The sequence below is a fragment of the Leptonotus elevatus genome, chromosome 20 (genome assembly GCF_054856555.1).
Source record: "Leptonotus elevatus isolate MCC_2025b chromosome 20, RoL_Lele_1.0, whole genome shotgun sequence".
NCBI classification, from domain to species: Eukaryota; Metazoa; Chordata; class Actinopteri; order Syngnathiformes; family Syngnathidae; genus Leptonotus; species Leptonotus elevatus.
Window position 1 is genome coordinate 716962 of NC_141258.1, and position 26083 is coordinate 743044.

The 26083-nt window shown below is 51.9% G+C and overlaps 4 protein-coding genes across 4 annotated transcripts; all 4 read right to left on the reverse strand.

Moving 5' to 3' along the window:
• Positions 1 to 598: 598 nt before the first annotated feature.
• Positions 599 to 6676, reverse strand: map3k14b (mitogen-activated protein kinase kinase kinase 14b). Its single transcript, XM_086063974.1, has 15 exons — positions 6550 to 6676; positions 5580 to 5768; positions 5428 to 5503; positions 4520 to 4955; positions 4232 to 4366; positions 4033 to 4162; positions 3806 to 3964; positions 3448 to 3552; positions 3151 to 3314; positions 2492 to 2642; positions 1900 to 2307; positions 1742 to 1827; positions 1576 to 1681; positions 1403 to 1503; positions 599 to 1297 (listed from the first exon to the last, which is right to left on the reverse strand). Exons 2-15 carry the CDS (start codon positions 5743 to 5745, stop codon positions 1133 to 1135), a joined length of 2388 nt encoding a protein of 795 aa, XP_085920100.1. The 5' UTR covers positions 5746 to 5768; positions 6550 to 6676; the 3' UTR covers positions 599 to 1132.
• A 629-nt stretch (positions 6677 to 7305) lies between these two features.
• Positions 7306 to 12576, reverse strand: grnb (granulin b). The gene is made up of 14 exons (XM_086065224.1): positions 12426 to 12576; positions 12162 to 12239; positions 11787 to 11930; positions 11578 to 11700; positions 11182 to 11295; positions 10947 to 11112; positions 10726 to 10847; positions 10549 to 10657; positions 10285 to 10376; positions 9108 to 9335; positions 8804 to 9037; positions 8502 to 8735; positions 8240 to 8431; positions 7306 to 8064 (listed from the first exon to the last, which is right to left on the reverse strand). Exons 2-14 carry the CDS (start codon positions 12165 to 12167, stop codon positions 7963 to 7965), a joined length of 1866 nt encoding a protein of 621 aa, XP_085921350.1. The 5' UTR covers positions 12168 to 12239; positions 12426 to 12576; the 3' UTR covers positions 7306 to 7962.
• A 466-nt stretch (positions 12577 to 13042) lies between these two features.
• fam171a2b (family with sequence similarity 171 member A2b) lies at positions 13043 to 19960 on the reverse strand. The gene is made up of 8 exons (XM_086065037.1): positions 19687 to 19960; positions 18193 to 18420; positions 18017 to 18109; positions 17515 to 17679; positions 17209 to 17388; positions 16859 to 16972; positions 16437 to 16563; positions 13043 to 16363 (listed from the first exon to the last, which is right to left on the reverse strand). Exons 1-8 carry the CDS (start codon positions 19769 to 19771, stop codon positions 15025 to 15027), a joined length of 2331 nt encoding a protein of 776 aa, XP_085921163.1. The 5' UTR covers positions 19772 to 19960; the 3' UTR covers positions 13043 to 15024.
• Positions 19961 to 20870: 910 nt separating this feature from the next.
• On the reverse strand, positions 20871 to 25707 carry LOC147156272 (chromobox protein homolog 2-like). The gene is made up of 6 exons (XM_086064539.1): positions 25169 to 25707; positions 25038 to 25081; positions 23835 to 23900; positions 23697 to 23766; positions 23196 to 23557; positions 20871 to 22727 (listed from the first exon to the last, which is right to left on the reverse strand). The coding sequence occupies exons 1-6, from the start codon at positions 25232 to 25234 to the stop codon at positions 21806 to 21808; spliced, it is 1530 nt and encodes a 509-aa protein (XP_085920665.1). The 5' UTR covers positions 25235 to 25707; the 3' UTR covers positions 20871 to 21805.
• Between the last annotated feature and the right edge of the window lie 376 nt (positions 25708 to 26083).

Sequence of the window (26083 nt, forward strand, 5' to 3'; positions counted from 1 at the left end):
CACAGTCAATACAAATGAAATGACGCTGTGTTCCGTGAAGTTAAATATTTGAAATAACTAATGTAATAATAAACAAAAGCGATCAATCGTGTAACAGGTTTGCCATTCGCGGTCTTTGTCGAGTAATGTCAGATTGAAGCTGGTCTGGATCCTTTTTTTTTTCCCGATTTAGCAAGTCGGACCTCCCAGTTCAAAGGTTAATTACTAGTTAGTAATTTGTATTAGTTAATAACGACAGCCGAAAAAATACTTTCCCAGATTAGACATAGAATTTTTGAAGACCAGGCAAAGGTCATTGCATCACTCAGGGTTGAGATGAGGGGATGTCGTTAATATTTGTCAACTGGCCTGGGAAGCCCTTTGAGACTCTTAATTGTGATTAAGCCTTGGAGAAATAAATTTGGCTCTCGACATGACTTTTTCAACAAATGAACATTTTGGGAGCCTAAACATTAATCCCCCAAAATGTGGACATTTTTGCTCGTGTGTGTGTCCTGGTGGTCTTTGAGTGGCCCCCACCCCTTCTTCCTCAAGTTCCCTCAGAAGCAAACCCCCCCTCCCCCAGAACGTTGGAAAAAGGATCCAGTTTCACGCATCAACACCAAATTATATGTGCATGTTTACAAAATGGCTTCAGGGCACGTGCCGCTTAAACAGTTCATTCTTTCTGCTAATGGTTCGAAGTCCGGGTGCATTCATCTCTGCTTGTAGAATAAATTATTATTATCATTATTTACATTTATTCCAAATAATTGTCTTACGCAACAGTTGAAGCAGGTATCATCACAAACACGATCAATAAGATGTTGCCATTTCCCTCAGTTTGACACCTTATGAGGTGACGAAAAAGTCACTTGCTCTTTCAAAATGCTTCAAATGAGTGTCCAGCATTTGACTTAACAATTTGAAAAAGGCGAGTTCCTTTTCAAACACCCTGAATCACGTTTGCACATTGAATGTCACAAGCTAGGCTACTCGCTAACCTTCTTGAAATACAAACAAACTAAAATCCGCATCTTTGGACATTTATGGCAGCGACTTTGATGCTAAGGAAGTTAGCATTTGTTCCTTTCCTGCCGTAGCTCAACGAGACGGCGCCCTCTGCCGGCCTGGAGTAAAACATCAGTCCGGGTCATTGGCGGACTTCCAGTTTGCCGTCTCGAACTCGCCACGTCCATCGCGGGCACGAGTCGGGCGCGTCCACGCAGCGAAGCCACAGACAAGACTCGCAGATCTCCCGGCGGAAGCACACCAACTTCCTGTCCAGCATCTCCAAGGTGAAGGCGTTCGCTGACATCTGATTGGACAACAGCAAGTGATGTCACCAATCACCTCATACTGTCCACGATGAAAGTACGATAAAACTTCGTGAATGGGGACCGAAAAATTGCGTGGTCGTCACCTGCTCGCTGATTCCGACGGCCACGTGCCCGACTCGTACCTGCCGCCGTTCCCGAATCCTCACGCGCTGCCCCCGAGCGTCCTCGATCCAAACGTCCACACCTGACGGGGTCACATGACCAAACGTGACACTCGGACCGCATCCCGCCGTCGACTGCTGTTGTGTGGCGTTACCTTCCAAGCGTGGGGGGGACCCCCGTGCCCACGCCGGAGTGTCGGCGTGACCGCCGCTGGAGGAGAAGACCCCCGAGCTGACGTCGTCCGACGAGCCCTCCGAGTCCTGCGTGAGGCGGAAAAACATTCAAATGGATCCAGCGGACGCACGTGTGTGCGCACGCACCTTTTGCGAGGCCTGTGACGAGCTGCTGAAGCAAGAGGGGGGGTCGTCTCGCGGCTCGGGCGAGGGGGTCCGCGTGTGGGCCACGCCTACGGGAACAAAGGTCACGTGTGAGAGCGAAGGGCGCTTTAGTGATGTGTGCTTTTCATCTGCTTGAACACCTGGAAGGGTTTGCGGCTCGCGGTCCGAGCCGGTCCGAGCGCCGCCCGTCCACTGGCCTCGCCGCAAAACTGGGAAAACATCCAGCAGGGCTCGGAGGTATCGCGTGGATGACTCGTCCTCGTCGTCCTCGTCCTCCTCGTCCTCGCAGTCCCCCTCGTAGTCCTCGCGCTGGCCGTTGTCCTCCCCCACGTAAATGTCCTCCACGTCCGAATCCGAGTCCGAATCCCAGGCGGGCCCGTCCCGCAGAGACATGGGCCGGCCTTCCCGCTCCAAGGCCAGCGAGTCGTCCTGGTCCTCGTTGGCCGCCGCCGTCCGCCAGGTGCTCACCCAGCGCATGGCGGGCGCCGTCCGGGACGCGGTGAGTTTGGCACGGGCCGTTTCCAACGAGGCGCCACTCACGCCGCCGACTGCGCAGCCAAGAAGAAGACAGAGTGATCATGTGACATCTTTCGGCAACCGCCGATCAGGTTGCAGAAGCGCCTTGGAGATCTCACACGTGCCAGCGAATCAGAATCACAATCAGATTTGAATTTAGCAAAACCCTCGCGGGCTCCTGGAAATGTTTTTTCTCACGCACGCACGCAGACAGACCAGCTGCGAGGGCGGCGGCGGTTTTCCTCCTGAGCTGCGCGGCCGAGGCCCGCCTGTCGGGATCCTTGCGCAGTCCGGCACGGAAGACTTTGAGAGTGAAGCGGTCGCAGTCGGACGGCACCTCCCACAGCGGCGCCGGCTGCGTGACGATCTGACAAACAAAACAGGCGGCGGGTCACGCGTTTGGAACGAAGGAATCGTTTATTTCGCCTCCATACGGACGACCAATCCAATTTCCCTTTTTCGAATTTTCTAAGTTTCCTTTCTCAATCTAGCAATTTGCAATGATGTGGTGGTGAATCGTTCAATCGTTCTGCCTCCCTCTGCCAGAGCAGCTGGCAGGGTTTTTACTATCTGCAGCTGGATTGGCCACCTCTGCCCTCTGCTAGTCTTTGTTTTTCATGTTTGTTGAACAAGCTGTGCCTGTTAAGTCAATTTTGTTACTCTGTACGCTTGTGCAATGACAATAAAGATTTGTCCATTCAAAATGCGCTTTGGGTATCAAAAAAGTCGGGCGGTCGGGTTAGCAGTTAGTTTGGTATGTTCATGTTCCTTGCAAGTGTTGTCATTTTCTATTTGTGCCTTTGTCCTGTTGTTGCATCGGTAACTGTGGCTCTCCTTGCCCGCATGTCAGGGCATCTCGTCACATTTTGTCTTACGTGCAGACAGAGCGGCTGCGCGAACCGCCGAATCCACGGATGTCGCCCGTTCAGCAAGTGCAGCAGCATGCAGCAGCCGCTCCAAACGTCCGCCTTGGCGCTCGGACGCTCGCCACGCGCCACCTCGGGCGCCATGTGACTCTCCGTGCCCGGGAAACACGCCCCTGCACACGCACACGTTTGCAAGAAAGGAATTCGTCTTTTTGTCTATTTGTGCTCGGCAATCGGCTGGCGACCAATCCGGGGGCTCGCCAGTCACATGATCACTAAGGAGTCATTTCTGTGTGTGCGTGTTACCCATCATGTCGTTGGCGCTGCGCTCACTCTCGTCCAGCACACGAGAGAATCCGAAGTCACACAGGAAGCATTTGGTCAGGTCAGCTGACAGCAACACGTTGTCCACTGCAGCGACACGCACACACACGATGAGACACATAATAATAATTAATAATAATAATGAATTGAATTTATTAGCACCTTTCAAGACACCCAAGGACACTTTGCAGAGCAAAGAAAACTAAGAGTTACAAACAACCCCCCCCCCCCTCCAAAAAAAATTGGGCAGAATATAAAAATAAAATAAAATAAAATAAAAGGAAACATGATGTTAGGATGAAGTTGTGAGATGATGAAGTGGAGTCGTCATCGTCGTGACCTTTGACATCGAGGTGCAGCACGTTCCTGCTGTGGAGGTGTTGCAGCGCCCCCAGAGTTTGATGCAGGTAGTGCAGGGCCAGGTCTCGGGGCATCCCACCGCCACCGCCGCTGCCGCTGCCGCCGCCGCCGCTCGCCCCGAGCAACTGAGCCAGGCCAGCTGAGGAGCGAGCGTTGCGCAATGGCTTCAGTCAGGTGAGGGGAAGAGGGGCAAGGGTCAAAGGTTACCTGGCTTCATGTCCATGAAGAGCATGACGTTGGGACCCTCCCTCACGGCACCAAACAGATGGACCACCCGCGGGGACGCCGCCAGACTCCACGACGTCACTTCCTCCTGTCGGAAGCGACTCACGGGAACCTGAGACCACAAACACACAAACTGAAGGACACGTACACAAACACACACACACACACTGATGCGGCTGACCTTCTTTGCGGCACACGTGAAGCGTGTTGCGCAGTCACGCACGCACACGACATCGCCGTATGCGCCGCTGTGGATGTGGCGCAAGACGTCGTACTCGCAACCTTCTCTGTACCGGCCCACGACGGGACGCAACTTCTACACAACACAAACACACAGCAACACTCGTGCTCAGTGCTGTTGTTTTGTGTGTGCACGTGTTGAATGTGTATTGTGTTTATGTTGGTGCGTGTGTGATGTTTACGTGTGTTGCATGTATGTGTGTTGTCGTGTGTGTTCGTTTTTGCCGACCTTGTGCAAGAGGAAGCCTTGGTTGAGTTGCGCGTTTTCACTCCAGTCCAGCAGGTGGCGCATGTCAACACGTGTGAGGGAAGGTCCAAGTGACACCACATTGCCTGCAGGCAAGGGGGCGGAGCCAAACTCTCTGTGAGCCAACAGGGGGGAGGAGGAGGAGGAGGAGCTAAAAGTGCCAGACGCCCTTGCTTCCACACTGGGCGACCAATCACTTTCACTTTCACTTTGGCTTGGCTGGGACTGACGGCCGCCAGTCAGTTGATGGGCGCGTTGCGATGAGTCGCCGCCGTCGTCACGCGAGTCCTTAAACTGAAGGTGCGGAGCGATGATGTCACAGCACGACATCATCACTCCGCCGTCCTGAACCGGCAGACTCGTGAGCACGTCTCCTTCTTCTGTTCGTGCCTGGAAAATCGCTGGCTTGGCTTCTTTCCTGCGTACGCGTGGAAACACAACAGGTGACGACCGGTCGCCCGCCACTTTCAGGGCACAAATGATGTATCGAGTGGTCGAACTGCCACTGAGTTTTGGACTCCAATAGGCAGGGCTGGACTGGCACAAAAAAAAAAATCAGTCCTGGCATTTTGACTTAGGCCCACCGGCCCAGCCCGGCCCGACTCCTGCCTAACATGTCGTTCTGCCGATGATGTTTCCCTTTGCCATCTATATTCAAAATGGATTAACGGACTGGTCTCTAAATTGTGGGCCAGTCTCTTTGGGTAAAAAATAGGAAAATAATATTTAATAAGTACTGCATCGGCCCCAAAAGAGGCCGGCCCACCGGGCATCTGCCCTATATGCCTATATGGCAATTCCAGATCGGGACCCGGAACCTGCTGACTGCGAGGCAGACTTGCACGCCGCTTGGGCCGATAGCATCAAGTGTAACGCGTGACGTCACTTACGTGAACAGGTGGAGGAGGCCAAGTCGCGAGTCGCAATGGCGGACGTGCGTCGGGCTGAACTCCTGAAAGTCTTCGCCTGTCAACACAAGTCACGCTCGTCCCTAAGTCACCAATTTGTGTGTGTGTGTGTGCGCAGCGTGCGTGTGTCTCACTCTCAGCCTGCGCCACGACGGACAGAGGCAAAGGTTCCCCGGACGCTTGCCCGGACGTTTCCGGCGGCTGTGCGGCGTCCTCCAACAGTTTGGCGGTTCCTAGCAGCATGGCCCGTCCGACCCGCCGCCGCCACTCGTGTCCGAACCCTCGACCGGGGTCCAGCATGCCCCCCAATGTTGACTTCCTGCCTGCCGCGTGCCAAACATAAGAGTGACGTCATCATCGGGCCGAGAATAGCCGCGTGGGTTTTGACGTCGGTGGGCAGCTGTCCAACTTTGTCTTGACCGATCAGTTTGCTTTTTAGACGGTGGACCCAAAGTCGACGGTTTGCAAACGTGGCGCTGCTTTGAGACCCGAGTGAGCCCATTTGGGATTTTGCCAATTGCCGCACTTGGCTCTTTTTTTTCTCTTTCCTTCAAGACGCGCGCGCGCTCCAGACTCGACGACCGGCCGCCGTCAATTCACGTGAAACGTCACTTGGTGGCGCTGCTTTGACAACCGCCAAACAACAAGGGAGGACAATACATTAGGTACACGCGTGCTTTTCCGTCTCAGCAAGTTTCGCCGAGAGCAAACGTTCTGTTTTGTTTTTTTAAGCCGGTGAATGTCTGCCAATTCCAAGCGGGAAAGACGATTTCACGTGTTGAGTGCGGTTACGGAATAATTTCAATTCCTATCTCGAGGCACAACTGCATAGCCATGTCTGCTGCCCCCTTGCGGCCAAGGAGCGCATAGCAGGAGCAGCTCAATGTCCATTGAATTCACACACACGAAAAAAACAGGGCAAAAACTTTAGATTTTTTTTTTTAAAGTGTTGTATTTAATTATGTGTTGTCTAAAGTAGAATAGGGGGCTATTTTATTTATTTCATAACATACTGTAAACAAGACAAATGTTATTAACGTAGCGTAACGTCATCATTGGTTTTGCAACGACGCGGTTGCCTCACTTTGCGTTTCCTCCACTTACCCGTACGTCGTCGATCCTCCACGTTGGGCCGGAGAGGTCGCGGGGGGGTTCTTGCGTGTTTGTCAGGCTGGACCGGCAGACAAGTTTTGAGGCGCTGGTTCTTCCCAAGTGTCTGGACGCGTCTTTGTGGGTCAGGTGTCACCTCGTCGCTTCCTGCCCACCACCAAGGCTTCCCATTGGCCCAAACAACTTTTGACGTCCTCAACAAGTCAGCCCCCCCCCTCGACTAAATTTTTGTGCACCCAGTGACACTGATACATGTGCATGTTTTCTTTCCTTGGCAACATGCAAAGAGGGCGCTTTGGTGGTGGTGGGGGCCGCGAGGGGGGGGGGTGCTGTTGGGGGGCAGAGCAAGGGGCCAATGGAGACGCTCAAGTTGTGTCAAACGTCAGCGAGTTGTCGCTTTGCTCAGCTGTTCAAAGTCCCTAAACTGCTTCTTCGCTCCAGATAATCTCACGCTGGCTGCTCAAGCTAAGCTAACAGAAGCTAATGTTCAAAATAGAAAGAATTTTAAATGTACAGAGATCATCTACCTAAACATTTGATATTGTAAATCAATCAATCTTTATTTATTTATATAGCACCTTTCATACATTAAAACGCAACTCAGGGTTCTGAACAATTAAAACATCCATTGTACAATAAAAAAAGATAACTCGGCGTCCTCATGCTCAAACACACACAAAACACAACATGGCGGGGCACAGAAAAACCCTGTGAGGAAAGGCACCCAGGAAGAGCTCATCCACACAGCACTTAATTAGTCATTTGTTTATTCACAATTCAATTCAGGATGCTGTGGAAAAGCAAGACAGCTGTTTAAATACAACTAATCAACTATCACTATTGTTAATTAAAATTTTGGGGATTTTCTGCCAAATGTTACGTCACAACTGCCTCGGCATCGCTCAAATCATGTCCTGCTTTTCATTCAATGAGTGGAAAAACAACAACAAACTAGTCAAGGTGTCACCGATTTGTATTGATCCAGGTATTGTCGATGGTTTAATTGCGTTGCAGTGCTTGTATAAAATATTGTTTGCCGCATCACGAGCCCACTTCCTGCCACAATATCAAGAAAAACCAGCAATGTGCAACAAACTTCAAAAACTGAAGTGGGCAAGAAACAAACTCATTTCACTGTGGACAGAAATGTGATGCAAAACGACACGTGTTTTGATGACGGTCCCACACGCCTCAAAACCCGTTGAAATTGTCAAAACAAAACAAAACGCTTAATCTGTGCTGAGGCTCGATTTGATTGGAATTCAACTCGGATCGTTTGTTGTGGCGACGAGCGGAAGCTGATTGGCTATCAAATCATAACATCAAAGCAGTCTAGACTTCCTGTTGCCGAGCAACACAGAGGAGGCGTGTCCGGTTGGCCTTTGCAAACAGGAAGTGGCGCCCGCATCAGACGTGGGCCCACGTGGGTGCCACCCGCACGCAGCCGGCGCTCGGGTCGCACGAGTAGTGGGCGGGACAGCAGTGCTTCATGTCGGCGCAGCACACCGCCTGCAGACACCAACGCCGCGTTAGGACACGCCCACACCCCGGCAAGCGCGGCCGCCATATTGGATGTGGCAGGTCTGCCCTGTCAAGTCGTGCGACTAAAGCGGCGCCTTGACTTGCGAGTTCAGCTTGTTGCTTCAGTTAGTCGGATGTCAAATCCAAAAAGTTGAAGCGGTACCTGGGGGGAGGGGCAGCAGGCCCATTGGGTGGCGGAGCTCCGACAGCACGTCTCTCGCTCAGTGCAAGCGAAGGCCGCCGCCGCGTCGCAAGGGACCATCGTCTTCGTCATCGGCTTCTCGCAGGTTCCCGTGGCCATGTTGCACGAGTATCCTTGCGGGCAGCAGTGCTCGTGATCGTCGCAGCAAACGGCCTGCGGACGCAAAAGCCACTCACGCATCCTACTTCCTGTCTTGAAAAGGTGGCGAGAAAATACGGCCAACCTTGACCAGCGGGCAGCACCCCCACTCTCCGCTGGGCAACTTGCAGCAGGTGGTGCCCGCCGCGCAGCTGCTCTTGTCATCGCACTTGACGTCGGCGAGGGCCGGCGGCCGCGTGACGGCGGCCGTCTTGGCGAGCCAGGGGACGTCACGCTGTCCTCGGGAGCAGGACGAGCGTTGCGGCTGGCACGTGTGCCCGGCGGGGCAGCAGTGGGACCCGTCCTGGCAGCACACCGCCTGGAGGCGGTCAAAGCGCGTCAGGCGACGTGACGACTGACACGCCGGTGGACGTGTGGCGAGCTCACCTGCGGCAGCGGGCAGCAGCCCCACTTGCCGGCACTCTTCATGAAGCAGCAGCTGGCACCTTTGGGGCAGCTGGTGCGCTCGTCGCAGGCGTTGACGTCCGGCGTCACGGCGGCCGTCTTGGCCAGCCAGGGGAGGGGCGGAGCCACGCCGGACGGGTCGTCGCAGGTCTCCGCCGCCAGGTTGCAGCGTTTGCCGTGAGGGCAGCAGTGGGCGCCGTCGTCGCAGCACACGGCCTGCCGGGCACCAAATCATTGACGGGCCGCATTAAGAGGACGCGGCAGCCGTGGCGGGCGCCGTCTTTACCTGCTTGAGGGGGCAGCAGGCCCAACCGCCGGCCACGTTTGGGCAACACGTGGACGTTCCGGGACACGTCATCGACGCGTCGCACTTTGTATCGGGGGGTGAGGCGGCGCGGACGGCGGTGGCGCGGACGGAGGCGGAGCCATCTGCGGGGTTGTCACATGTGCTGGCGGCTAAGTTGCACACGGTGCCGTGAGGACAACAGTGAAGGTGGTCCGAGCAGCACGTGGCCTGCACGCGCACACACATCCGGAAGGCGTCAGTCAAACGTTTGGCTTTTCAAAACATGCTCACACAAGCAAGGAGAAAAATAAATAATAAAACACATTCATTTAGAGTTGTCATTTTCATTCTATTTAAAATGATACGATTCCTTAAAAGAAATCCAGTCAACAAATTTGAAGTCCGATACATAAAGAAATAAAATGCAATGTTAATTGCAGAATTATTATTATTTTTTCTCATTCTGTAACTGTATTATTTATAATCCACTAAAATGACAAAATTGTGTAGAAATAAAAAGAAAATGCTCATTGTATGAGCTTAATTTACTCATTAATAAAATTAATTAATTAAAATGAATAACTCAAGCAATAAAAAGTACATTTAAATTGGAGGGAGGGGTTAATGCAACAAAGCAAATAAAAAAAAGATTATAATTTTTTTTTCATGCTCATTTTTAGAAGACTTAAAATTCCGTTCATTAGAATTCCTGACGCAATCATTTTGTACAATTACATTTTTTTTTATACATAATACTTATCTTACTGCTAACCATAAATCAATAATATATAATTTGATATGTTAAATATATATATTAAATGATTGAATACATTAACTTACTTCTAGAAAAAAACCCTCTATATTTCTGTAAGAATAACATAATTGAGACTCATTTTCATTTGAGTGTGTATGATTGGTGGCCAGAGAGGGCGCTGTAGTGGAAATGTGAGGTGAAGAAGAAGAGCGTGTGAAAAAGGATCATGAAGACGCCACGTGACGATGTTGCACTCCAACGAAAGCGAGATGAGGACGCGTCACTTTTTTGGATGTCGAACAGTCAATCAGGTTTGTTGATTTTGATTCTCTTCACGCCATTTTTTTGTGTTTTTTTTTTTTTTACTTTCACGTTCGGGGCGGATTGATGTTTGCGTGTCAAAGATGGCGAGCGTCGTCTTACGTCGGGCATGGGGCAGCAGCCGTAACCGCCCGAGCTCAGTTGGCAGCACGTGCTCTCGTCCGGACACGTCGACTGCTTGTCGGGACAATCCACTGACGCGCGCACACACAAAAGATCACACGTTATTCTTACACAATGGCAGCAAAACCGCAACGACGGGAAAACCTGGTCTATGTCATGGTTCGGATAACGATTATGAGGGAAAATGTTGACAGCTCACATTCGCACAAAGTAGGAACAAAATAATGTTTTCTTCCTGCTTACCGTCTGTCGGCAGCGTCGGATGCCCGTGGGCCGGCCGGCAGATGCCACGTTGCAGGTCGCACACGGTGTCGCTGGGGCAGCAGTGGGCGCCGTCGTCGCAGCACACCGCCTGCAAGATGAGCATTTTCACAGACGCTGCCGGGAGGCCAGCGTCGCGGCGGCAACCGGCTCACGTACGTCGTGGTAGGGGCAGCAACCGTAGTCGCCGCCGGGCTGCAGGCAGCAGGTGAACGTGTCGGGACAGCTGCTCGCCCCGCCGGGACACGTCACCGACGACGCGTCGGCCGGCCTGCCGCCGGCTACGCGGGGGCAAACGAGAAACATTTTCACTCGTCTGTTCCAGCCTCGACGACCGGCGATTGCGGCCGATGTCCGAAAGTCTCCGTCCATTCACCTACCAATCAATTTCCTGACTGGAGCGCCGGCACGAGGCCTGGCGGGAAGTTTGTCCATCAAGGGTTGCCAAGCTCGCCAGTCCGTGCCGGCCGACACGCATCTGTACTGGGCCAGATCGCAGGTGGTTCCCTCGGGACAACAGTGCCGGTTGTCGTCGCAGCACACCGCCTGCGGGGACGAGGTCACGGGTTCAAACGCATGCTAAGCGAACTGCGCTAGTGAGCGCCGGTGCGTCACCTTCGCCATCGGGCAGCAACCCCAGGAGGTGTCGGGAAGTTGGCAGCACGTGGTGGCGTCCGGACACTCCGAGTGCTGGTCCGGGCACAGCACGGCCCACTCGCGCCCGCTCGGCTAAAAACACACACGCAATCTGATTTTGTGCAATTTAAATGAAGTCAGGCGTGCCTTCAGTGTAGTACCGTGTTGTGACACAACATGCCAGGGCAGCACTGAGCTCTACTGGAAGCATCATCAACAACTGCTGCACTATTTTTGAAGCATTCAAGTAGCACAATAAAACTAACATCTATGCTAATTTCATGAGCCTGTCTATGGCGTTTCCTTTATAGATGTTAGCATTGAGCTAATGTCACTGTCATTTCCTCCTGGCATGTGTTCAACTTGCGCCCCCACCTGCTCGGCAGGAAGTGACCTCCTCCAGGGAATAGACAGTGTCTCGTTGCGACAAATGGCGTGTTGCAGGTCACACGTGGAGCCTTCCGGGCAACAATGGAGGCCGTCCGAGCAGCATACGGCCTGTGCCACGCACGCACGCACGCACACACACACACGCAAGTCAGGGCGCCATGTCTGAAGACACGTGCGGCCCTGTGAGGACTCACGCTGGGCAAGGGGCAGCATTCGAATCGTCCCAGGGCATCCTTGCAGCACGTGCTTCCGTCCTGGCAGGCGCCGCCATCGGGACACACCAGCGACACGCTGGCGCCGAGCAGACTGGACACCAACACGCACCACCACAGCAGCGCCTGCGTCAAGGAAATCACAATAACTCTCCTGGCCTGGCTTCAGATGGCGACCAGTCCATCGTTTGTCCTGACAATGGCTGGTGACCAGTCCAGGGTGTAACTCACCTCTTACCCAAAGTCACCATTTCAAAATGTTTGCATTGATTTGATTACTTTGAAATTCAAATTTGGTCTCATGCTAGAGGGGACTTCTTATACGCTCACCGATGACGTCACTGGGCGTCGACTTACCATCATGTGACGCAGATGGCAGCTGATGACGTCAGTGATGCTAAAAGTTCCTCACGCTCATGTGCGCCCCTCAACTAGCTAGATAAGATAGAAAACAGACAAATAAAACATTAGGATGTAGTGTAAGACTTTTTTGTTTCCGTCTTATGTCCTCGCTGCGGCTCGACAAAGTGCGAGCTAACGGTGGAAGTTAGCCTAGCATGTTAAGTAGCTAATGGCCGAGCTAACAAACAAAGGAAGAGGTTGAATGAATTAATTTCGTACTTCACGGCTCGTTGGTCTCATCGGAGTCAAATCGGATCAACAGGGCGAGACGACGCGGACAGAAAAAACACAAAGGCGAATGATTGACTTTTATGTCGCTCAAAGAGGTTTTGTGTGAATTCCACCAGGGTCACATGACTCCGCGCCGGCACGTGACACCTTGTTTCCGCTTCTTAAAGAGACACGAACGCATTGTGAAAGTTTTCTTTCTGATGCATCTAGAAAGTTAAAATTACTGCTTTATTGATTTGTTGAAAATAGTTGAACACGCAAATATAAACCATTTTCCAATTTCCTGCATTTTACAAGTTTACAATTTGTTTCCCTCAATTTAAAATTCATGTGCCACATTATATAACTGAAAATAAACAATTTTGGATAAACAGACAGTAATGCAATGAATCTATGAAATGATTGGCTACTTAATGAGTGTAATTATTACAACTAATAATCGAACTAATTATTTTATTACTTATTATTAAACGTGTTTTTTTTTTTGGTCCATCTGAGATTTAAAAAATGAAATTTTGCCTTTACAAGCGAAATGAATATTTCATCCAAAGTGTTCAGCACGCTTGTGTGTTGTGTCCTTTCACAATAAAATGTCCACCAGCGAGTGAGTGAGGGAGCACATTTATTTTTCGTTATACTTCGTACACAAAGGTTACACTTGTCACGTGATGAAGGCCCGCGGGTGGCTCCTCATCCTCACAACCACAAGAAGAAGTAATAAACAAGTGCAGCGGTCATTGAGGTTGATCGAAAGTCGTCAACACAAACACGACAAAACAGCACTTGAAAGTCAGCAATACAAGTCCAAAAAGTTTGGATTTCCAACACGATGAAGACGACGACATGAGTGTAAACTTTGATGACCGGAAGTCAACTTGGTTACCTTTTCAAAGGAAACATGCACGCGGGCGGTCAAAAGTAAGATTTGGCGGGCGGCGGGCGGTCCACGGTGGGAAAAAGGTCGTACGTGCCGACCGTCCGGCAGGTGGCGCCAGACGCTAGAAACCTCCAGGCCAGAGGAGAAGGCACTTGGACGGAGGAGACGGCTGGTGGGCGGGTCACGACCATTCAAATGAAGGCGTGTCTTGGCACAGGGGGGCGTGTCCGGTACATTGATTGACATGCAACCTTGCAGACTTCTGATCGCAGAGTGAACCGACTTACGAGTTTTTCAAATGGCGAGTCCATTTTTTGCTTGGTGTTGTTCGCTTGCGGCTCCAAGTAAGGTTCAGGCACGCTGCCGCGCGGGTGAAATGGAAAGATGGTGCCATGCCCTGGCATGTGGGCAAGGACACAAATCCAAAATGACAACACTGGCAAAGGCGAAAGACAAAATGTGAAAAAACGCAAATAAATGAGTCCAGCTTCAACCGGTTCGCACTCATTTGCAGGACGAGCCAATCCAGTTGGGAGGTTGCTCGGGACTCGCTGGCGCCTCGTGAGGAAGGAGATGGCAACCACACCAAAGTCACAAGTGCTTTGAAAATGGCCGCTTCTTGACCTGTGACCTGTGGTAGGGTGGGGTCAAAGTGCAAAGCCCCTTAGCGCAACCTGGCGACCAATCAGGACCCAGCGTGGCGTGCTTGTGCTTCTTGTGACTGAGAAAATGGAAAGTCCATCCAGCACTACTTCCATAGCCTACTAGTGCGCTCAATTGTCCTATACTAGTACGCACTTTGTCCTCACTCGTAAGACAATTCCACGCACTCGTAGATCATCTCACTAATGATGTTTCTTCCTCTCCAACATGTTTGTGTACGAGCACTACATGCTACAAGTGAGGGGAAAACCCTGTACTAGTTGACATCTGTGCACTGCTAGTACGGCTTACAATATGAAGCACCCGACTGCTTCGAATTTTAGAATGTGGCGAGTACCGCAAGCAATTCTCTTACGTCATTTGAAGTTAAAACAGATACACCAAACCGTTAAAAGGAGTCGAGTCCTACATTTTTGTGTTGAGGTAATTTTCTGCGGCTAGGTGGCATTAGTGTTTCATGTTGGGCATTGGTGACAGGAACAGTACCTTTTCTCTTTTCCAATTCTGAGCAATCGTGATTTGGACCACGAAGTAACTCGTGGATGTTTTGTTCATTGTAAAGGACAACAGTCCCCACAAAGACGTCCTTTTTTTCCTTTTTGAATCACATTTATTCTTGGCAAATTGGGTTCTAAACGACTAAAGCATGAACTGATGTTTTTTGATGACATCGAAAGGTTGAAAGCCTCTGGACATCGTATTTCACGCTTTTGAATCCATTTTAGGCTTTCGTTTGATCAAAATCCGTTGAATGACTTTTAATGACCCGTGGAAATCCTGTTGAATGTCACGAGTCGTGCTAGCACGCTACGCTAGCACGCTACGCTAGCACGCAGTTGTCAACTCGTTTTGACCTCAGACGTAACGCCGAGTTGTGGGACGAGTGAGGACGAGGATGTGTCCCAGGAAGGGAAGGAAAAAGTTTTGCGACTTTTTCTACGATTGTGCCGATGACGAGTGAGCGGTTGTCCAAGTGCTATAGAAGAAGGTGAAAGGTCGTAAAGGGGCCAACGGGCTTTGCAGAGCGCTAAGGCGGGCGCCGCTTTTTCACTTCCTGGGATGGAAGACCATGAGCGGCCTGTCCTCGATCTTCTGCCAGGGACTCTTCCTGTTCTCCTCCTTGTCGTCGTCGTCGTCGGGACTGGTGGGCGAGTGGCGGCGGCTCTCGCCTTTCCGGGGGCCGGCGCAGGCGCGGGAGGACGGGCCCTGGTCCAGAAGCGGCGTCAGGGAGTTCTCCTCGGGGGACACGGGCCGGCCCTCGCCGCCGCCGCCAGCGGCCTCGGCCAGGTCGGGGTAGGCCAGCTTGGAGTAGCTTTTCCCCGCCCCGCCCTTGCGTCCCGCCTCCCAGCGCTCGTCTTTTCCCTTGCGGCCGCCGCCGCCGCCGTTCTTGCGCTCGTGAGCCTCCAGGTTGGCGTCTCTGGGGGAGCTTCCGCTCAGGTCGTTGCCGGCCTCGATGTAGGAGTGGCGCACGTGGGCGTTGGCGCGGCCGTCCAAGGAGATGAACCAGGCCCGCGGGTTCTGCTTGACGCCGAGCTCCAGAAGCTTCTTCTCCGTCAGGGCCTGCAGTTCTCCGTTCATTTGGGCCATGGTGGAGTCGTTGAAGAGCACCGGGATGGTGACGGCGCCGCCGGGCGAATCCGACGCCCAGCCGGGGTCCTGCGACTCGTCCCCGCGGGGGCCTCCCTGCGGCGGCGGCTGCTGGGCTCCTCCCCCGGGGACGCCGTCCTTGTCCCCGTCCTTCTGCTCTTTGCCGTCCTTGGCGGCGAACTCGGACGGCAGACGCATGTAGTGGGCGGGGATGACCAGCGTGGGAACCATGCTGCGGTACATGTTCTCCTTCATCTGGTCGATGGAGCTGCAGAAGATGATCTGACCCGGTTGGGTGTTGAGGGAGGTGGGCCGGGCCAGGCCGTCGGCCGCCGCCGCCGAATATTCCGGAGGTTTGTCGGGCTGGCTCGGCACGTAGCCTTGGAAGCGCGGCGGCGACGGCGGGTCCGACGAGTAGCCGCGATTGTCGTTGGCGCTGTGGTGCCGGTGATAGTCGGACTCGCCGCCTTCCATGGGACCGTAGCCCCGCTCGTAGTCTTCGCGCAGCAGCGGGTTGTCCAGGTTGTTGGTGTCGGTGGCGCGAGTCACCTTCATGGCGAAACTTTCGCCGCGCTGGCAACCCGAAGCGGTTTTGCCGTGCCGCAGCTTGTGAGCGGCGACGTGCTTGGTCAGGTCGTCGCGAGACGGGGACAGGTCCGACTTGGCGTCGGACGGACCCGACTCGGCCGGGCCGCCGCAGATCAGATTGAGGCGTGACGTGGACGTGCCCTGGTCCCGCTTGGCGCCGTTGGACGGGAGGGGCTTGCCCGGCTGCCGGCGAGGTTTCAAGCATCTTCGCCTGCGAGCGACAACACGTTTGCGTTTCAGTGCAGTCAAAAGCGCCGTTTTGGCGCCCGACCGGCGGCTCGCACCTGCAGTAGTAGAGCAGGACGCAGAGCAGGATGAGGACCAGCAGGGCCAAGGACGCCAGGATGGCCAGCAGGAACAGCGTGTGGTAGCTGGTGATGTCCCTCAGGCCCGGGTGGCTCGGACCCAGTCCTGAAAACACAACGGCCAAAAGTCAACACATTTTCTTGCTGTTTTCTTGTTTTTGTTGACACTCGTCCCTCGCCATAACTAACGCCGTCGCGCTTTTCGCCGTTTGTCTCACACAACTGAGCTCGACGTCATTCGCTAGCTTCACGTAGCCGAGCAGCAACGATTTCAGAGTCAGTGAAGAAGTCCAATCGGTACCAGAGTCCTTTCTCAACACAAGTATCTGTACTTGTTATTAAAAGTACTCGAGTACTTTTGCCCACCCCGAGGAAGAGCGCAAAGGTTTTCCTCGGCTTACCTGAGGAGGCGGGGAAGGCGGCCAGCCAGTAGCCCGTCTGAGGAAGCACCGCCTTCCACACAAAGTGCGAGCCTTCCTTCTGGATGTAGCCGGTTCCGTTGCGCACCCACAGTCCTGTCACGCACACGCACACGCGCGCGCAAGAAATCATCAGACGCAGAGCGAGAGTTGAACAACACATTGAAAATGGAAACCATGCGCGGAATGAGAAGGAACATTTCGGTCAGGTGAGAAATATGAAATATGAGGTCCGACATGTCCGGAATGTTGCGACTATTTTCAAACTGCCTTAAATGGGAATTTTCCGAAAGGCAAATCTTTTTGGAAGCAGGCAAGAAAAGTTTGCTGACCGCTGCGCTGCCGATACGTCCACGTGGGCACGCTGGTGGCCATCTTGTTGCGCGTGTCGGACGGAAGCGGCACGGAGACGCGGATGGAGTCCGACACCAGGACGGGGCGGCCGTCTTTGTCCGACAGCTCCACGCCGACCAGCGCCAGTGGCGTCAAGTCAGTCCAACCCGAGTCTGCGCCTAAACACCAAAGCCAAAAAAGCACTCTCAGCGCTGCCACCATTTTCAACGGCAAGGCGTGGACGCGGCAACGATCAACCGACGCCAGTAGAGGGCGCACTTGGGGGCGAGCGCGGCTTTTCGGACCTGAGCTGTTGGTCTCGCGGCCCAGCATGAAAGGGAAGCCGCCCATCTCGTCCTGAGTCCTGGCGGCGGTCAGCGAGGCCGCCAGCATCGTCCCGTTGGAGTCGGGCGGCAGGCGCAGCGACTTGCGGGGAAGCTGAACCACGGCGCGCTCGGCGCCACCTGCCACTGAATCGCAAAAGCGCACTCCGTCAACGCCGAACGTGCCACTTGCCATCGCCGAACACACACTCAACTCGCCACATTGAAATGAATTGACGCGCAAAGGTCGATCATTGCCGACGGGTGCCGACGGGTGGCGTCAAGGCACTACTTCTCACTTCAACATGTTATAATGGCGCCAAGACACCTTAAGGTGGCAATGCAAATATTGCCTCGGCACAAAAACAACAATTACATTTTTCTAGCGACTGAAAACAAAGTCCACTTGAGACAGAATTTTTTGTTATGTTTTCAAACAACCAACAAAGTGGAAGGTTGGATTTTTGATTAGGATTTTTTTTACCTGGCGAGCCGGACAGAACCTGAAGGACGTCATCGTAGAGAATCAGCGTGCCGGGTCGATGAACCAGAAGGTACAAACTGACCGAGGCGTACACTGGCGGAGAAGAAGAACGTAAAGAAACGTCAACGTGAGCCGGGCGCCGCCAAATAGTCGGGGAGCGGGCGAGCCTGTCTTACGGGGCGGGCGGCCCGAGTACCAGGGCACCGAGTTGGTGACGTAGTTTGCTTTGGTGGCGCTGATGATGACCCAGGTAGCGGCCCGGTAGCGGAAGTCCACCCTCACCGCGCCGTCGGCGCCGGCGCGAGCGCTCGCCAACACGCTCTGGTTGCCGTGGACCTCCACCAGGGTGTCGGCCAGCGGAGACAGGTCGCTGTTGTCAAACACCTGGACTTTGATTTGGACTTCTGCAGCGCAACACACGTGACAAGTGACATCACATTAGCATGGAATGTTCTTATGTACGCTCATTAGCTTGAGGTTAGCTTTTAGATGTTAGCTTTTAGATGTTAGCTTTTAGATGTTAGCTTTTAGATGTTAGCTTTTAGATGTTAGCTTTTAGATGTTAGCTTTGCCGCGTTAGCGTCTACTTGTTAGCTTTATGGCAGCTTTGCGTCATGTTAGCATTTAGATGTTAGCATCTTCGCCATTTTTAGCTTCATGCTCGCTTCTTCAAGTTTTAGAGACGCATTCGCTTCACATGAGTTTCTCCGCATTCGCTTTTCCTCATTAGTTTCATGTTCAGTTCGTTCTTTTATTTAAGCAGGTGAGAAACTCATTGAGAGTCAAAATCACACTTCCAAGAGTGACCCGTTGACAGGTTGCGACAAAAGGTTCACTTCTCCTCAGAGCTGGCGGCACCCGGCTGACCTCACTCTCAAGTCTCCCAATTGACTTTTGAAAATGATTACTTATTAAAAACGACTGTAATTGAAAATTAGAAACATGTTTCATCGACCGTACCTGACTAGCTTTAAGTTGTAATCACGGCGTTCGTCACTAGATGGCAGACATCGCTTAATCGGGTTTCAAGCTTACATGCGAGTGACTCGGCCGATCAATTTGGGGATTTTGAATGATATGCGGAACAATCGATTTTGTTTTCAAATCTTTCAGTGAGCTGACTAAATTCTTGCACTTTTGGTGCCATCGCTAAATAGTGTTTTTTTTTTTTTATCAACAAGAACATTTTACACTGGGAACAAAAATAATCACAAAATATGGCCATTTTTTGTTGACTTATCCATCAGTGTTGTCATGTTTGTGAATATTACTGTGTGCTATTGTGACGCCGTGACGTCACCAAGCACATCAACCGCCATTTTAGCCTCCCTCCTATTTTGCTCTTTGTGCTTTGGCGCGCGTGCACGTCAGAACGCGACCCAGCTCCATCATGACGTCATGCCCCCACAAGCATGAACACAACATGAGACTGACGACGATGAAGATGATGACGAAGATGATGTTGAAGCCGATTATGGCGGCGTAAAATAATTGAGAAATCGCCCACGCGCGCGCACACACGACGGTCCCTGCGCGTTCACGTTCGCAGGACGAAGATGAAGCTGAAGATGAAAATGAGGCTGAAACAAAAGCGAAAGCGAAGCCTCGCTTGGTGCTTGCGACCACTCCCATGGCGTGCGCGCGCGCGTGCGCACGAGGCGAGAGCTTACCAAAATGCTCGTGCACGGACTTGGCCTCCCAGAGCGCGCACACGCACGCCAAGACGAGCACACGACACACGCGCACGGCGGCCATCGTCGCAGCTACATGTCATGACGGACGGACTGACTGGTGGCCTCCTCGGTACCGCCCGCCCGGGGGGGTTCTGGTGGTTCCGCTCACGCTCCTGGTCCAGGAGGCTGCGACGAGCTGCCGGTTCGTGTCTGGGCCGCGCCGTGATGCTGCAGTGCGCGCGCGAACGCACACTGACGCGCCTCTTGTTTGGATGGCAGCAAGAGGCGAGGGCCGGCAACATGGCGCCCTCTGGTGGTCGCCCCGCGAACATGTCGCACACACTGTAGTGAGGTCATTAGCCAGCGTGTGTGTTTCTTCCGGTCTTTCTGTCCTTATGACCACAAATCTCAAACTTTGCATTTATTTATTGTAATTTTAAGCGCCAATTAAATTTCACTCGTTTTCAAATGGGTGAAGTTGATTTCATTTGGAGTCACTGAAGTTATGAGCTTGGCCAAAAACCTCAGCAACAAGATACCACAAGGTAGCGCCAAAGCACTACTTGTCAATTGTTGGCACCATCTTAGGAAGCGCAAAAAGCAGCAAAAAGGCGACTTTTCACGTGAATAAAGGGAGGATGCCCCAAAATCGTGAGCCGCAGACTTGTGAGTGTTTACGCAGACAAGCTCGCTGTGAAGTCGCCGCTTTTCACGCAAACTTATTTGAGGAAAATCCAACCTCTGCAGCAGCAACAGCTCATATATCATCATTTAATTTCATTTAGTTCGGATATTTAATGCTAATGAAGATCTCTCGTCTTCATTTTAAATATAGCAAATCATGCCTTTTTAATCAAACGGCTTATCACACCAATTTGATTGTGCCCACCACACATCAAAACGGAAGAAATAATTGAAATATTATTTTGAATTTTGGTCTAATTTGAATGTTCATAAATATGAAAAAAAACAAAAACATTTCGAAGTTAATTGTAATCACGATGTTGTATTCGTTCCACATTTTGAGCCGCTTATATGCCATCAGTTTGATTCTGGCAATAATCAATTTTCCAATTTTCGATCTTTTTGTCGTCTTTGCAGCTCGACAGCGCCCCCTGCAGCAGCAGCAGCAGGTGAACGCCATCAATGATTTTTGAAATGTTGAAAAATGAGGCACACAGTTGAGGTGAATAAAAAGATATTTACAGTATAAATTAAAGGATCAATCGTGTGTGTGTGAAATACTGCTGAGGAGGAGACAATTAAATAACATTCATTAGCACCTTTGGTCCAAACACGCAAACAACACAAAACAGTCAAATTGGCGATCACAAGAGTTTTTGAGGCACTGATGACTTCCTGTTTGCTCAACTTGAACGGAGAAAAAACCCGTCCACATTTGAAGATTTGGCGTCTCGGTCTCCGTTTCCTCATTGGTCCGTTTCACGCCGTTCTCCCGGCAAATTGCCGCAAAAAACGGTAGAGCCGAGCTGGCGTTGGTTGACTGGCTTGTGCCGCTGCGGGTTCGCTCATTTAGATGACGACATGCCAATTAGCTGCGCGCGTCGCTTTCAACGCAAAGCGGCCGGCGAGTCGCGGCTGTTGATCTCCCACTTGTTACAACGCTGCGTTCACTCAGCCATTGCGGCTTCTCGCGTTGAGATCGCTGCTCGGCAAAATTTGCTTTCAACACAAAATTGAGTCGCAAGTTTGAAACTTCCAACCGCCATCCCCCGTCGCTACTGAGAAAAAACGCTGGTGGGCTTCGGACCTCACCCAGCCGTCGCGGCTTCACACATTCAGATAATTAGATGCGTGGCGACGTTTGCCTTCGTTTGGATCTGCTCGCTCTCACAACGTTGCACTTTTGTTCCGGTTGTGTTGAAGATGGCAAATTGGCAGATTCCCGCGTCGCGACCTTTCACGCAGGACGGTGAGCTGGGATTATTATTATTTTTTGCCGGTGGCATGAAACGAGTCAACGCCGTTCCCAACAGATGAGTCTCGACTTCACGCTCTGGTCGCAGTTAACCCCTTACACGCCGACAGCGCAAATCAACAAATTTGCAGGTGGACTGACCCCGCCCCCGCGGCGGGGCGGTCAGCGCGAAAGGGGCTAGTGGTTGCGCGGGTTGAAGAAGCCGACGCTGGTGGGCGACTCTTTGACGGTGACGGTGATGAAGTTGGCGGTGACGTCGGTGACAAACACGTGTTCCAGAAGGTTCCGCGTGGGCCGCCAGTCCGTCTCGGCGTCCGATTCGGTGGCGGCGTCGCCCAGGCTGGGCCGTCCGTGGCCGGGATACGAGGCGGCGTCCCGCTCCCATTCGCCGCTGCTGCTGTCGTCGTCCGAGTCGCCGGTGCTGAGCTCGTTGAGGCCGCGGTTGGACTTGCGCTCGTCCGGAAGACCGGTTTCCTTCCTGCCCTTGTCGGCGGCGGCCCCCGCAGGCAGGACGGGCCGCTGTCCTCCGGGAGTGACGCAAGAGTCTCTGATGACCACCAGGCTGCCGCTGCGCGAGCTGGAGCGCACGGCGGCGCCGCTGTTGCCCTGATGGCCAGCAGGCGGCGCCTTGGTGACGTTCTGCAGGTTGAGCACCCGCAGGCCGAGCGTCTGATTGGTCGGCCGCTGCGAGGACGACGACGGCGCCTTGGGGAGCGCTCGCTTGCGTTGGAGTAGCGCCGCGTGGCCGTCCTGCCTCCTCGGAGGCGGCGCAGGACGCCCCGCCGTCGCCTGGCCGCCCCCCAAGACGGCTTTCACAAGGGGCGGCGTCCCTTTGAGGGCGTCGCCGCCCCGGCCGCCGGGACCCGACGCGGAGCGTTTGATCTCGCCGTGCGACGTCTTCCTTTGCGGTGAGCCGAGGGACGGCGAGGAGGCGGGTGGGGGGCGGTTCCAAACGCAGCCCCCTTTGGACGGCGCCGACAACTGTGAGAACGCCGAGCTGTGGGCGGCGGCGTGGTGGTCTCTGCCGCTCCGGCCGAGTCCGGTGTAAGTGAAGCTCGCCGGCTGCAGCGGCTTCTTCATTCCCGGCCGAGGCTCCGCCCTGCCCAGGCACAAACGACACGTACGGACGTCAAAATTGGACCTCGCCAGTCTAAACGTGACCTTCTGATTAATATGACATTTGCGGAATATGAGTCATGCAGCAACAACCAATCACAGCTCACCTGTTATCTGAAGCTGAGCTGTGATTGGTTGTTACCTAAGACCTGAACAACTGTGACGTCGTCTTCCGCCGACATCGATTGGCAAAATGGCCGCCCCCTGAGATGGATAAAAACGACTGATTTTGATGCATAACTCATATTCCAGGAACGCAATATTAAACAGAATAACATATTTAGACGAGTGTTGCTGCATACAACAAATTATTGTCAACAACAAAAAATTGGGAGTTGACTATCGTCCAATAAACGGCGCTTGTTTGTCTGTTTACGTTCAAACTCACGAGCGACATCATGCCAGGGTTCGCTTCATTTGGCCCGTAAACATAAGAAACCCGATTGCGTACTTTCCATACTTGCGCAGGAACCCGGGCAGCATCTGGTGGTGGCTCGGGGCCGAGGGCAAAGGCGGCGTCCTGCTTTTGGCGCGCCTCAAGGCGCCCACGTCGGCATGAAGCGCTTTTCGCCCGCGCTTCTTGCGAGGAGGCTCGGCTTTGGCGGGGAGGATCTGAGGCCTCTTTTGGGGGGCGGGGGGCGGGCGGGGGGCCGCCGACGCCGCCGCCGACGCCGCCGGCTCCGCCCCCTTAGCTTTCTTTTGCTCGAGATCCGCCTCGTCGTCTTCCTCTGACGACGACGCCGCTGACGAAGACGCGCCGGAGAAGGACGACGAGGACGAGCGGCTGTCCTTTGCGGCGGGGGGGGCAGGAAGCTGACAACAAAACACGGTTTCAAATCAAAGACAAGATTCGAACTATTATTCTTACGGTGCTGGCACATTTCAAATGACACAAAGACAGGAATCTTTTTCTCTCTCTCTTAGTTTTGTGACAAAAACAATTGTAAATTACCGGAAATTTGCGTGGTCGTCCTCTTGGCCTCTTTCCTTTCTTCTGGAACAAATCTTCTCGTTCTTGTTCCCTAAAATTGAAGACAGAATGAAATCAATGCGTCGTCATTTTAGCATTGGAGTACAATCGGCCGCTAACCTTTTGTGAAAGGCTGCCAGTAACCTCGGGTCCAAAATATTCTCCTCCGGCTCCCAACTGTTGTGCCTAACACAAAAACATCACGACGCATCAGTGAAGCGCCATCCATTAAAACTCACAGGAAAAAAAAGGAACAATAACAACAATACCAAATATGCATGTGAGGTGCTGGTATTTTTTTTGTCCACTTGTTGGCGCCATCCTCACGTTTGTACACAGTAGTCAGCGAATGAGAGCGTAACGGTGGCTGTTGTCAACGGACTAGCGATGCTAGGCTATACCAAATTAGCGAAGCATGTTTCCAACATAGACGCGCTGTCGCGCAACGAACTTTGTCATCTTCTTTTAAGTGGTTTAAAGAGGGTCTGTTGTGTTGTGTTTGATGTTTGAAATATTGTTTCTATCTATATGTGGAGGAAATAGACACTCATGTTGACATATGTACATATTGGCTCAGGTACTGTATCATGACGTAATAATAATAATAATAATAATAATGTCTTTGCAATTGAAATACTGCTTATGCATTTACGGTTCGATCCGATCAGCATTTTTTGCTGCCTTGTTCATATGTCTCGTGTCAATAAAGTTAAGTGTCCATGAAAGACCGCCAGTGCATAACAAGCCTGTCATAGCAACAAAACAACACAATGCACGTGAAACAGCAGCAACACACGGCAAAAACACCACAATAAGAGGAAAATGTCATATTTGATCACGCATTTGTTATTGTTATTATTAATTGAATAATGCTTATTATCGTTTTAGTGCACCAGAAGAGGAACAATATGACCGAGTAATGTAATTCCAAATAAAACCGCTGTCGGTCTGCATGTAAACAGAAGCATCGCGCGCTTTTCGTTTTCTGTAAAAGCTTCAGTCGTCGAATGAGTTGTAGGAAAGCAAGCAGCAAAAAAGATCATGACAAAACGAGCAAAAACGGCGGAAGCATTTATTTTGTTGTTGTCTGCTGAGCTCGTCGAGACAAAAAGAAGGCGACACCTCGCGCAAGGTAAACCCTCCGCACGACAGCCGAGAAAAGCAGCGGAAATGTTGCCGATGTTTTGCTCTTTTTTCCTTTTTGTCATAATGTTTACTGGCCGTTTTGTCGCCTTGCTAGTTTTACGTGCGCGCGTGCATGCGTGTGTGTGCGTGCGTGCTGGATTAGCCTCGGCGGCTAGCTGAGACATGCTAGCGACTTACTTGGACGACCACCCTCTCCACTTGACAAGATACTCGTACTTGCCCTGGGAAAGAAAGCACACATGCGAGCTTAAACGAAGCTCCGGGAGAGCCGCCGGTTCCGTCCCGAGCCGCCCGGGCAGCTCGCTCACCTTTCTCGGCCGCTTGCTGAGGATGCATTCGGCATCAAATACCTGGCCCACTGTCACCCCCTCCATTGCTCGCCTCGCAGCAGCAGCAGCAGGACGGCCGGGAGGGGAGCAGATTGCAGGCGCCTTCTTGGCCACGCGCGGCCACCGTAGGCGCTTGACGCTGCTCGCGTTAGCGGCAAAAATGGATGTTTTGTTAGGGCAATTCCGTAGTCACACAAATGTACTCCATGTTTTAAGGTATTTTTGATTTATATTTCTCTCTTGAATCTGTAAAAAACAAGAATGGTTTAAAGAATTTGGAAATATATTCTCATTTTTTATTTGAAGTCTCTCTTTTAATTGTATTTTGTGTTACCAAATTAATTTGTAATTTTGCTTTATGATGATGTGACATTGAACGGGAATGTCTGAGTTTCTCATTTGTTGTTATGTTGACAAAGGATTTGTTACTGAATTGTCAAATTATATTTTTTGTCAATAAAAAAAAGTTTTTTTTTTTTAATCAACTGTCATTCATTGTCGTTTTAATACAACCCACACATTATTAAAGGTGACATTGTTGCAATTGTGTTGTAATAAGTTCATAACGACTAATACATAATCGCGCGGGAAAACACAAAGGAAGGTTCCTATTTTTGGACGGGGAAAAAGACAGGAGATCAAAGTGTTGCACGCTCGGTAATGCTGCACCAGTTATTATAAAATTATTGAAAACAGGGAAATATTGACATTGATGAATTAAAATAGGCCCAGCGTAACAGACTGAGTGTGAAAACTACATGCTTTATGAGTTGATTAATCCTTAAAAAAGAATAAAATATTTTTTTGTATTCTCTCACAGAATTTTGTCCAAAACGACTCGAGAAACTAGGTTTTCATTTTAATTTACTGAATCCATGCACCAATAGAAAAATA

What these genes read in the sequence shown, in the direction of transcription:
- map3k14b (XM_086063974.1), bottom strand. Translation starts at nt 5,745, where the DNA reads ATGCTGGACCCCGGTCGAGGGTTCGGACACGAGTGGCGGCGGCGGGTC. An exon ending in GGCCTCCTCCACCTGTTCAC is followed by an intron (nt 4,956 to 5,427) that starts GTAAGTGACGTC and finishes ACGCGTACGCAG; the next exon opens with GAAAGAAGCCAAGCCAGCGA. An exon ending in CGCAGCCGCTCTGTCTGCAC is followed by an intron (nt 2,643 to 3,150) that starts GTAAGACAAAAT and finishes TTTGTTTGTCAG; the next exon opens with ATCGTCACGCAGCCGGCGCC.
- grnb (XM_086065224.1), bottom strand. An exon ending in AATGCTGCCCCTTGCCCAGC is followed by an intron (nt 11,701 to 11,786) that starts GTGAGTCCTCAC and finishes TGCGTGGCACAG; the next exon opens with GCCGTATGCTGCTCGGACGG. An exon ending in CCTGCTGCCCCCTCAAGCAG is followed by an intron (nt 9,038 to 9,107) that starts GTAAAGACGGCG and finishes GGTGCCCGGCAG; the next exon opens with GCCGTGTGCTGCGACGACGG.
- fam171a2b (XM_086065037.1), bottom strand. Translation starts at nt 19,771, where the DNA reads ATGGCCGCCGTGCGCGTGTGTCGTGTGCTCGTCTTGGCGTGCGTGTGC. An exon ending in GTCCGTGCACGAGCATTTTG is followed by an intron (nt 18,421 to 19,686) that starts GTAAGCTCTCGC and finishes GTTGCGCTGCAG; the next exon opens with AAGTCCAAATCAAAGTCCAG. An exon ending in GTCCTGCTCTACTACTGCAG is followed by an intron (nt 16,364 to 16,436) that starts GTGCGAGCCGCC and finishes TGTCGCTCGCAG; the next exon opens with GCGAAGATGCTTGAAACCTC.
- LOC147156272 (XM_086064539.1), bottom strand. Translation starts at nt 25,234, where the DNA reads ATGGAGGGGGTGACAGTGGGCCAGGTATTTGATGCCGAATGCATCCTC. An exon ending in TCAGCAAGCGGCCGAGAAAG is followed by an intron (nt 25,082 to 25,168) that starts GTGAGCGAGCTG and finishes TTTCTTTCCCAG; the next exon opens with GGCAAGTACGAGTATCTTGT. An exon ending in TTCCTGCGCAAGTATGGAAA is followed by an intron (nt 22,728 to 23,195) that starts GTACGCAATCGG and finishes GTGCCTGGGCAG; the next exon opens with GGCGGAGCCTCGGCCGGGAA.